The sequence below is a fragment of the Platalea leucorodia genome (assembly GCF_965183815.1).
Source record: "Platalea leucorodia genome assembly, chromosome: 18".
Taxonomy (NCBI): domain Eukaryota; kingdom Metazoa; phylum Chordata; class Aves; order Pelecaniformes; family Threskiornithidae; genus Platalea; species Platalea leucorodia.
The window spans coordinates 2215257-2227437 of NC_138840.1; the positions used below are offsets into that span (position 1 = coordinate 2215257).

Sequence of the window (12181 nt, forward strand, 5' to 3'; positions counted from 1 at the left end):
ATCTCCATTGAGTGGGTGAGGACTTGGCCAGTTTGGTCAGATGTTTCACCAGCATCGAAGAGCCTGTTCCAGCGGTTTGCATGCCTTTCTACTGTGTATTTGTCTCTATGCCAGAAAGAAGGCATCGTGGATTATAACTGGAACAAAGCAGATGTATTTTAAGTATGAAATTCAAGCAAGCTGACAAACACAAGCATAGTGTTGAGATCACTCAGGTCAGGATGCTTCTTTCAGAGAAGAGATGACCTATGCTCTCACCAGTTTGTCACCTCTCCTTGTGCTGTAATACTTTTTTTGGTGGTGTTTAGTGTCTTGTTCTGCATGGGACATACTTGTGGTCTGGACAGATGTTATTAAAGCAGCATTAAAATAAGAGTAGTGACATACAAGCTGCATATGTGTGGCTGTAAGTTGGTGTTAAAAACACTGCGGATGTGGTGGTTTACATTAACTCAAGAAAAACCTACAAGTGATGGACTACCCGGTGCGGAGCCTTTCCACATACGTATCATAGAATCACAGAATGCTTTGGGATGGAAGGGACCTTTCAAGCCCATCCAGTCCATCCCCCTGCAATGAGCCGGGACATCTACAACCAGATCAGGTTGCTCAGAGCCCCATCCAGCCTGGCCTTGAATGTTTCCAGGGATGGGGCATCTACCACCTCTCTGGACAACCCCTTCCAGCATTTCACCACCCTCATCGTAGATGTGTCCTGTGACATTCTTCTGCCCCAGCTGCGGTGCTGCCATTGGACGTGGAGGGGTCTCCTTCCCCCTCGCCCGGCTTCCTCTCTGTCATCCTCAAGGCTGTGCTAGCTTATAAACGCTGCCTTGCAGAACGAGAGGGAAAGACGCGTGCCACCAGGCCAAGAGCATGCCTTGCTGTGTGGAAAGTAGAACATGTCTCTGCTGGGAGATTGCAAAGAGACAGTCACGGAAAGCAGGGGCTGAAAGACGCCTTAACACATGAGCTGAGTCAGCTCCTGCACTCGCATCCAGCCAGCGCTGCGAACACCTCTGACGTGTGTCTGACCTGGTGTTACACTCCTCACGTGAGAATTATCCTGCAGCATTCAGAGTTGGTTTGTGTTTCAGTGTCGCGGTCATTAGGCCCTTCAGTGTGTCCTGTGACCGTCTCGTTGTTTTGCTGTCTGCTCCTTGTCCATCTGTCTTGCACTGTAAGGAACTGTTGGCTACTGTCCCCTCTCAAAACTACTCACCTATTTGAAGACTGTGGCACTCCCTTTCCAGCCTAAACAAAAACAGCTACTCCCACTCTCCTTGGAGGACCTGTTTCCCATACATTTTATTCTGGAGTTTCTGCAATATATCTACGATCTTTCTTAAATCAGTCTTTCCCTTTTGCTTGCTAATTATCACGGTTCTCGAGGTTTGAAACACTAACGAAGATGCAGCTTGAGAGTCAAAGAATCAAAACCCTGGTCTGGCTGTACAGATAGGTGAATGATTTAATTTGACTCACAGGTGACAGTTTGAGATCAGGTACGTAAATAAATCAAAGAGCAGTTGCAGAATTTAATTCCGACAAAGCTGCAGCATGGAGAGAGCTCTTGGAGTTGCTGCTCTCGCCCAGCTCTGTAGAGTCTCCCGTGCCTTCTGGGTAAGAGACTTGGAGCTCGTAACCCGCAGCTCATCCTGCCGGAGTGGGTGAAAGGCTGCAGGTGGCTTTCGCAGCCTTGGTACTGTTTTGGGGGGGTTTAAGAAGGAGGGTGGTCTTTCTGCTGGCCCTGAACTTTGTGTCTAGTTTCCAACATCCTTTGTCCCTCTGCTTTGTACACTCCTGCTTGTTTTCAAGTAGATCCGTTCAACCAATTCCTGCTTTCTAACCAGGGCCAGGGAGAAATGCCTTTGACTTTGGCTGTAGGTCTGGAAACACTTAAAGAAAAGCCTGAAGAGCCCTGAAGAACCAGGCCTGAGCTGAGCTACTTCAGTCGGATGCTGTTTTCACCACCGTTGGTGCAGTAGACTAGACCTTAATGCGGCACCTGAGCTGAAACCACGTTGCTTATCCGTGCCTTGTACGGATGGATTACAGTCACTTTGCTGTCTCTGTGCTTTGCCGAGTGGTGTTACAAATGCCTTCCAGAATGGCAGGAAATCCAGAAGAAACATTTAGATTTTTTTTTTCCTTTTTTTTGAGCTCCATATTCGTTGTTGTCAGGCTATGAAAATAACTGACTTGTGGCTTGGTTTAAAATATTCAACCCAAAGCCCAGTGAAGCAGTGGAAGCATTGACCTTGACCTTAATATATCCCAGCTTCAGCCTCGCTGTGTAATAGCTGAGGCCATTTGCAGTGCTGTGCAACTCAGCCCAAACATCCCAGGGATGAGCAGTGCCTTTATACCAAGGTGGCAGCAAATCTTACTGTGACACTAACAGATTTTTAGTTGAAAGCTTTGGAAATTGGTCTTGTTGGTGCTTTTAATTTTCTCTTTTTCAGCCAGTTTTGTCAGCAGCTCTAATCCATGCACAGCCTGACAGTCAGCACTTACTATTGCAGAAATTAAACATTTTCTGTGTGTGATTTGTTACTTGCTTTTGTGACAAGCAAAAATCTTAATCTGAGGTAGCAGCATGCTGTTTGGTCCCAGCATATTTGTTTGTAACTGGTCCAATTTATCTGATTCAGGTGCACTGTGGCCAGGTATGAAATCTGAAAGTGGTTTAATTCAGACTCCATCTACAAGTCAGCACAGTGTTCTTACCTGCACTACAGGGTTAACCACAAGCCAGCCCAGCCCAGCACATTATTCTTATTCCATTGAAGGTAACTTGGCATGGTTTTTATCTGCATCTCTCTCCACCTAATCGAGTCCAGATACCACAAATAGAGAGGCTTGCACGTTTGTTCTTGGTTTGTGCATGCTTCTTTATGCTTTGTCTCTTTTCTCTTTGTGCGTGTGTATGTGTTTGGTTTTGTATTTGCTACCTAGCTCTGTATGCACCAGGCTGGCTTGTTGGTGCCATGCTGATGGACTTCACAGGGTGAAGAGCAAATGGGAAGGGGAGAGGAGACTAAATGTCGTGTTCTTGCATGCCTTTACTGGGAATGCTCTTGCAGCTCAAGCTCCTTGTTGGTGGTCTTTAGCTTGATGTCAGGAAATATGCTGACTGACATTGGACTATTTTTTTTTAATTACTTCTGGAGGTGGATGGCTCTTAAATATTACACTCCCCTCCCAGCTTGGTAGGTCTGCTAGAAAGTGAATTTCTCAGTATAGAACTAGCCTACAAATATTCCAGCCGCTGGAAGTGCCACATCTAAGAAGCCAAGTGTTGAGTTTTACCAGCTTCCAAAGCAATCTTTAGGAGTAAATGTGCCAGTTAGCTGAATAATAGAATATTGTTGTTTATGGCAAATATGTGCAAATTGATACTTTTTTGCTAGGCAGGATTTTTGCCGTTTATGTTTCGGTGATGAATTGTGAAAATTTATCTCTTTCTCTGTGGTTTTTAAAAAGCATTTCAGGAAGTCTTAACCTATTTCTTGTGTGATATTTTCATAGAATAGTTCAGGGACTTCAGGAGACCTTTAGTTCAGCCTCCTGCTCAAGGAAGAGCTGACACTGAATTCAGAACTAGGTTGCTCAGGGCTTTGTCTAGTTGGGTCTCAAAAACCTCTGAGGATGGAGATTTTGCCAATTCCAGGGCTTGACTGTCATCATGGTGAAACTTTTTTCTTTTGGCAGCTCAGAGCATCCCCTCTTTCACATTGTGACCGTTTCTCTCCTTCTCCTGCTGTGCACCTGCAAAAAGAGCCTGACTTTGTCTTCTTGATAACCTCCATGCGGGTACCAGGGGGCTGCTGTCAGGTCCCCCAAAGCCATCTCCTCTCCAGGCCAGACAGGCCCACTCCCTCCAGCTGCCCCTCGCAGGCCAATGCTCCAGCTCCCTGAATGTTTTGGTGGCTCTTTGCCAGACCTGCTGAATTTTATCAACGTGTTTCTTGGGCTTGAGGCCCCAAACTGAATGCCGTATCCAGATGTGGTCTAATGAGTGCCAAGTAAAGAGGAGTAACTCTTAAAATTAGCAGTAAGTGGGGTTTAGCATATCTTTCACTGATAGGAAGGCCACGTGGTATGTCATGGTACTTGCTCAGCTTGCATCATTGTGACAGTGTAATGTTTATCCTTAATTTACTTTTCATGTTCATAACATGAGCAATGCAACACTGGAAATACTACCTTCCTTCAAACATAGTTCTCCTCCAGGTACTCCCTGGCAGAATGAATTATAATGTTTTATAGCACCAGCTTTAATTGCCAAGGGTCAGAAATGGTTCTGTCTAACGTGACCCCTGGCAGGTTTGCCAGCGGTGTACCACGGCGGGCAGGTGAATCCCTGGGGATCGCTGTGGTGATGGAGCCGCCGTCAGGCCTTGCTCCACAGAAGGATTTTAAAACACTTGATCCGCGCTGCTGTGAGAATGTATGATTTGAGGAGAGTTTCCCTTCAGGCTGCTTGTTGAAAGTGTGAAAAAGTCACCTGAATTGTGTAAATGCTATCACTTTTCTGAAAAAATTTTTGCAAACTGGCAGGAAACTCTTCCTTTTATGGTTTTGCTACGTTTCCTTTTCATCAAGTTAGCAAGCAGCCTGCTGAGGGGTCAGCTCAGAACCTGGGCTGGTGCAAGGGAGGTGGTGGAGCAGAAGATGGAAGGATGGGCGAAGTTGTTTTGTTAGTAATCTCTTGAAAATCTTATCTTTTCTCTCCCATCAAAATAGTAGGGTGCTACACAGTTGTACGATGCAGCTGTCCCACCAGAGGTGTATTTCAGTGCGTGGATACGGTTTAGTCTGCAGATGCTGGACTGAAGTAATATGATATTTGAACCCTGGTAAATGGTCAGATGCACTTAGTGACTGAGAATTTTGGGGTTTGTACTCACCCGAGCTATGGCCGTGGTGGTATGTTGCAGAGGCGCTTGGAATGGCTGCTTCTTGCCTCACCTCTTCCTTCCCTGTGAGAGCAAAGCAGCCAAGTGAAACATAAAATGCATTAATTGCAATTTCCCTTCCCAGCACATGAAGCAGGTTGAAACATCTTTGAAAACGACTGAAGCAAAACCGAATGGGATGAATAAGGCAGGGGAGGTAGGGATATAAGGTCTGAGGATGAGGTCTGGAAGTGGGGGAGAAAGAGAGGAGAAGAAAAAAAGAGTCATGACAGCTTCAAGGCAATATTTGTGTTTGCTGGTCTTCTAAACCCGAGACCGTAAAGTTGTCCCTTTTGGTACATCCATGCCAAACACTTTTGCATGTTTTTGGACCATTCACGGGTAAAAGGAACTGACCCACAGTGCAGAAAGAATTGGTTAATCTGTGTAGTGGGAAGTTTGTAAAGATCTGATGTGTAACACTGTATAGATAAAGGGTAATTAAAAAATAAATGTTGGAAGGAGACCAGAGTTAAGATAAACAGTGAAGTTCATATGAGGGAATCTGTGTTTTTACCAGAATCCCAGCACTTGGAATCTTTTTTCTATGATTTCTTAACTTCTGTTATCTATCTCAGTGGAGAAGCAGCCTCTTGAGAGCACTACAGATGAGAATTACTTTCTATTTGCTCTCCGTGATGATCTTGAGAGATGTGGTAGAATAATCTGTCTTCTAGATAGTTCATCTCCTCTGGCTTCACGGCAGGTTTGTTCTGTGTTAGTGAGGATCTTTTCTGGAAAGCTGCCAGTGCCCTAGGAAGTGACATTTTCTTAAGGTAATAACAGCCTTGATCGTTTCCGTAACGTGTATAGTTGGAAGGAGGTGTATTTGGAAACTAACCCCTCTTCCCTAGCAGTTGCTTAGGAGGAGTATCTGTGAAGGGTACCTTACTCTCACAGCTGTGCTTCTAGTAGCTGCATAGCTACTGTAGGTACTTGAGTATCTTCATTACCATTATTGCTGTTCAGTGCAGCCTTTTTTCCTTTTCCTAAACGTTCTCCCCCCAAAATTCTCTGCCATCTGTTTTTGAACACTGCTGCTCCTACCTGTGAGGGGATTCCCAGGGGCTTACTTACCTTCGTTTCTGCTTCTGCAGGGAAGCCACCCTTCACATTTCTCACCTCTTTTAAATACTGTGTATTTCTGCACCTCTTTTAAGATATATTTCTTTTGTTTTTCATCTTTTTTGAGGCATATTTTGGATCCATTCCTCTTTCCAGGAGCTGTTCACCAGGTAGTATCTGTGCTTGCCATAACACAACATATATGGATTAAGAGCTCGTGGTGGGGTCCGTTTCCCTGGGGTAGAAAGACTGAAGCCTTCAGAAGTTTGAGTTCTTCAGTCCTGGGGTGAATTCTGCATGGGTGCTGTTTGCAGAAAGTGAGGGCTTTTCGCAGAGTGATGGTAAAGTAGGTGATACTGTGGATTTCTGCAAGTCTTCATAAGCATCTAAAAGTGATTTTTGGTTTGAGATGTGTGCAGAGAAAGAAGGTTTAGCAAAAGAAAGTGTTTCTTGGTGGTACCTGGTTTAGTACATCCTGATCTTGTTCATGCTGATTTCATCATCTGTTTTCACTAATCCTCGAGGGTCCCAAAACCCCATGTGCAGTAATGTTTAATGGAGTGGCCCTGTTGCTGTAAAACCACAAAATCTACTAAATGACTGGTGTTCCCAGAAGGTGCTCTAGCAGCCTCTTCTGTGTTTTGGAAGAACCGAATGCAGTAACATGAAGGCTATTAAACACCTTAAAATTCGTACTAACAACTACGTCTCTCATAATTTGTCCTACAAGCTGTTGACAAATTATTTCAGAAAGTGTCATCCAAAAAACTGTAGTCTCACAAGGATATGGGGAGATATTTTCACTTTCTCCAATAGGAAGCACCCTTTTTATACCATTTGAAATATTTTTACTATTTACTTAATTTTTTTGATCTAATTAGATTAAATATGCTAAGCCCAATGCAGAGAGAATTTTTTTTATCAGAACTGATTTAAACACATTCAGATCCATTTTACTGATTTATTCTGATTGATTTTCAACTGCTAATAATTGAACATCAGAACGTGATTGTTGTTCTCTCAAAACTTTCAGTAAAGATGTGAAACGATTTTAATTATACTCCAGTTGCTTAGGAGGCATGGAGGGAAAAGGTTCTGAACCATTTGAAACTACTGTTTTTAAAGATATGCTAGCTCTCCTTCCCTGTAAGCCCAGTTGAAATGTAACTGGTTTCAAAATACACCCCAACTCTTTTTTAGCTGTTACAAGCAGAGTGCTGCTGGAAGCACAAATGCTTATACATAAGCCTAGTAAGTACTTATTTCACAGCTTGCATTGGTCTTGTCTCTTGTCCTTTTCTAGAAGCATTTAATGCAGTAATTCTTAATTTTACAGCATCAACTACCAATGCCAGTCCAGTCTCTACATCCTCAACTGTTGTCAATATTTCCACATCAGCAGTAGCCAGCATCTCACAGGTAAAACTTCTTCCTTGTATTTATGTGCAGCATCTCCTTCACCTTTGTTTAACACGTTACTCAAAACTAACAAAGAAAGGCCAAATATTTGCATCACTGCAAATGGAGCACAATGGGTACTAGAGTTATAGGGCTCAGTACCTAACTCGAAGTCAGCAAAATGACTCTTGCTGTCTCTTTGACCATGGCGCTTTTCCCTTTGGCCTTCGCAGCAAACTCGCTTCATCTGTTCAGAGCTGTTTCCTTGTCTGCAGATCGTGTGGTGAATCTTAAACAGGGCACTGAGATCTCTGCAAGACAGGCAGTGGGGAAGAAACAATACAACTATTTTGAGAACCAAACCTACAGGGAGGATTATAGGTGGATGTTTTTTGAATGCCTTTGTTCTCCCTGAGCAAGAAAAGGAAAATAGGTTGTACACAAACAAAACAAACAAGCCGCAGTAAAGCAGGAGATGCATTCTGATGGTGCTAGAATAAAACAAGTCAAAAAGCCCTGCAGTTAGGACAGAGCCCTTCTCCCTGACTGTGACCTGCTGTGGGTAACACATAGCACTGCCAGCGGTTAACTGCCATTCTGAGTATTTGGTGTCACAGCTTTGCAGAAAGAGAACATAGGAAGTGTGGAAAATACAACAGATGCACAAAAATCCTTATATGCTTATGCTGTTGCTTTTTAAGGTTCTTTCATTAACATAAACTCGCTTGGAGCTATAAGGGGCAAAAAAAAGATTTTCTTTCAGTAGCGCAGATCAAGGTACCTGGTTCACAAATCCAGGTCACTCTTTGAGGGAATCGGGAGTGCACAGTGTGCCTGAAGAGTGTGACATGACATTTGGGGTGGCTGCTTTCTTTATTATTAGTAGCAGAAATTAAAATCCTCAAGCACAGCGTCAGGTGCTCAGTGATCTCCTCCGAAATGAGTAAATAGTCTTCATAAATGGATACCTTTCATCACAGCATGCAAAATAATTGCTTGCTGAAGTCAGGACATCATAGAATCATAGAACAGAATTGTACAATTGTTAAGGTTGGAAAAGGCCCTTAAGATCATCAAGTCCAACTGTTAACCCAGTGCTGCCAAGTCCACCACTAAACCATGGCCCTAAGGGCCGAATCTAAACCTGCCCTGGCGCAGCTTGAGGCCGTTCCCTCTCGTCCCATCGCTTGTTCCTGGGGAGCAGAGACCGACCCCCCCGGCTCCAGCCTCCTTTCAGGCCGTTGCAGAGAGCGATGAGGGCTCCCCTCAGCCTCCTCTTCTCCAGGCTGAGCCCTCCCAGCTCCCCCAGCCGCTCCTCCCCAGCCTTGTGCTCCAGCCCCTGCCCCAGCCTCGCTGCCCTGCTCTGGCCACGCTCCAGCCCCTCCATGGCCGCCTTGGGGTGCGGGGCCCAGCGCTGAGCACAGCATTCGAGGGGCGGCCTCACCAGTGCCCAGCACAGGGGCACCATCCCTGCCCTGCTCCTGCTGGCCACACCGTTCCTGACACAAGCCAGGATGCCACTGGCCCTCTTGGCCACCTGGGCACACTGCTGGCCCATGTTCAGCGGCTGTCGACCAGCACCCCCAGGCCCTTTCCCGCCGGGCAGCTCCCAGCCGCTCCTCCCCACGCCTGCAGCGCTGCACGGGGCTGTTGTGACCCAAGTGCAGGACCCGGCCCTGGGCCTGGCCGACCCTCGCACCGTGGCCCGGGCCCATGGCTCCAGCCTGGCCAGGTCCCTCTGCAGAGCCTCCTGCCCCCCAGCAGATCAACGCTCCCGCCCGACTTGATGTCACCTGCAAACTGACTGAGGGTGCCCTTGATCCCCTCGTCCAGATCATTGATAAAGTTATTAAACAGGCCTGGCCCCAACACTGAGCCCTGGGGAACACCACTGGTGACCAGCCGCCAACTGGAGTTAACTCCATTCACCACAACTCTTTGGGCCCAGCCATCCAGCCACTTTTTTGCCCAGCAAAGAGTACGGCCATCCAAGCCATGAGCAGCCAGTTTCTGCAGGAGAATGCTGTAGGAAATGGTGTCAAAGGCCTTACTAAAGTGCAGGTAGACAACATCCCCAGCCTTTCCCTCCTCCACTAAGTGGGTCACGTTGTCGTCGAAGGAGATCAGGTTACCCAAGCAGGATCTGCCTTTCATGAACCCATGCTGACTGGGCCTGATCCCCTGGTTGTCCCGTACGTGCTGCGTGATGGCACTCAGGATGATCTGCTCCATAACCTTCCCCAGCACCGAGGTCAGGCTGACAGGCCTGTAGTTCCCCGGATCTTCCTTCCAGCCCTTCTTGTAGATGGGCATCACATTTGCAAACCTCCAGTCGACTGGGCCCTCCCCGGTGAGCCAGGACTGCGGATAAAGGTTTGCAATTGCGTGTCTTGGTGAGCACCTCCGCCAGCTCCCTCAGTGCCCTTGGGTGGATCCCATCCGGCCCCATAGACCTGTGTGTGTCTAACTGGTGCAGCAGGTCGCTGACCATTTCCCCTTGGATTATGGGGGCTTCATTCTGCTCCCTGTCCCTGTCTCCCAGCGCAGGGGGCTGGGTACCCTGAGAACAACTGAGTACAACATGAGTAAAGGCGGTTTATCCTGTAGCTCTTATGGCCAGGATTGCACCTCCAGCCAGTGCCAAGACCACTTTTTGTTGCTGTCAGTACATCTGGTATCAGAAAGTAAAACACGAGACAAAACCACAGATTGCAGAACACAGACAGTGTAGACCGATGCTGTGGCATCCACTCGATACTCCCCTGTTACTGTCACATCATTCATAATTAATTTATTTTTGAAGAAACTGGAGGCGGAGGAGTGGCCTTGTGATTGCTGGCCTCCTGTCTGCAGAACCTGCCTGTGCGGGGGGCCATTGGGAAGTCAAATGTCTCAACCCTTTTTTGGGATGTCTTACATATGCAGAAAGAAATAGCATAAAGTCAGACTGTGCTCTTGCTGGGATTTCTCTTTGACCGGCATATTCTAGCATAAAAGTCATCTTAATACAGAATGTTTTCTGAAAGAAGTGTCCTATCATAACCAATCCTTTCCTCTAACAGGAATATCCTACGTACACGATCCTTGGCCAAAGTCAGTACCAGACGTGTTACCCCAGTTCTGGCTTTGGAGTCGTAACACCAGCAGACAGCAACACGGAGAGTACTGCACTAGCAACAGCTACGTATCCAACCGAAAAACCAAACGCCATGGTGCCTACGCGGACGGTGCAGAGACATTCCTCTGGTAATGGCTGGATCTCTAACAGGGTGGCTGCAAAATACCTGTGATAAACAGTGTGCAGACATGGGGAAAACTTGTTTCCAAAAGGTAATTGCAGCACCTTTGCATGCTGGCCTGGACAGGACATTTGCCTTCCATTGTCAGACTGGTCTCACTGGTGTGCGGAGTATTATGGTGGGCCAGCCAAACTTACGTATTGGAAGTATTATACTGCTGTGAATCAGGAGACACCTACCACATGCTCTGAATGCCGTAGGGAGAGGGAATTCCAGGGCTGACTTGAAGAGTTGCCAACAGCAGCTCCCCGGGGACCATTGATTCTGTCGCGTGTCCGGGCTGGGTGTTCACTTGGGCTACAGGGCAGTTGGTGATATCCAGTCTCAACAGCTCATGCTCGCTCTTTCCCTCCCACAGCCAGGGACAGATTACCTGACAGCCATGACATAGCTGCCGGTCCCAGTTACAGGAGTCCTCTGGGACTGCTCGTGCATTTTCAAGAGCTGTGGTTCGGCCATCAGCTCTCAACGAGCTGGTCTCTGATGTGCCCAGGAGTACATCCTTTCTTCTGCTTCATCATGTAAAACGGTTTTCAAATGACAGCTGTTCTGCTGTGCTTTGTGTGTGAGCAGATCTGCGTCTGCGTAGCATTAAGTTATCTGGCACTTGTCGGGGGGAGAAGATTTTAGCTGATAAGAGAAGAGATGTAGAAAGTGGATTGAAAATATTTAATTGGCTGTTCTAGAGAAGTCACATCTTTTGCTGGCCTTTTCCACTAACGTCATATCATGTATCAACTGCAGTGGTGTGGACTAAAATTTCCTCACCAAAAATACAGTTTTCTAAACTGAACAAGGACAAGAGCCAAGACTTAGTGCTTCTTCTGGTGTCTTTGCAAGGAGGTATGAGATTCTTCCCGTGTTGTCAGTTTTAAATTGAAATCTGCTGCCTGTTGCAGATTGGTAGGCTGGAAAAAAGATACAGATTCTGTTCATTTTTGTTGGTGCCCTGGGTCTGGCCAGGATGGAGTTAACTTTCTTCATAGCAGGTCTGCTGGTGCTGTTTTGGATTTGTAGTTAAAGCAGTGTTGATAACACACCAGTGTTTTGGCTGCTGCTGAACAGTGCTTGTACAGTGTCAAGGCTTTCTCCCCTCTGCACCACCCCTAGCAAGCAGGCGTGGGGTGGACAAGAACCAGGCAGGTGACACAGCTGGGACTGAAGGGACATCCCGTGCCATATAATGTCAGGTTCAGCAATAAAAACTGAAGTAGAGGAGGAAGGGGGTGGGGGTTTAGCTTGGCTCTTGCTTGGAGACTGGCTGGGCATCAGCCTGCTTGTGGGAGGTGGTGGGTGATTGCCTTGGCAGCACTTTGCCCTCTCCATCTTAAAATCATGGAATCACAGAATCGTTAAGGTTGGAAAAGACCCTTAAGATCATTGAGTCCAACCGTTAACCTATCACTGCCAAGTCCACCACTGAACCATGTCCTCGAGCACCACATCTCCCCGGCTTTT

At 46.7% G+C, this 12181-nt stretch overlaps 1 protein-coding gene across 12 annotated transcripts in view; it reads left to right on the forward strand.

Moving 5' to 3' along the window:
* The window catches only part of EYA3 (EYA transcriptional coactivator and phosphatase 3), a 65663-nt gene that overhangs the window by 39450 nt on the left and 14032 nt on the right, over positions 1 to 12181 (forward strand). For 10 of the 12 annotated variants that reach the window (XM_082329516.1, XM_082329517.1, XM_082329520.1 and 7 more), the window contains 3 exons: positions 2655 to 2792; positions 7363 to 7445; positions 10487 to 10670. In XM_082329516.1, coding sequence (XP_082185642.1) covers positions 2655 to 2792; positions 7363 to 7445; positions 10487 to 10670 — 405 coding nt within the window. The remainder of the gene's footprint in view (positions 1 to 2654; positions 2793 to 7362; positions 7446 to 10486; positions 10671 to 12181) is intronic. The other 2 variants (XM_082329515.1, XM_082329524.1) reach the window with 1 other exon arrangement.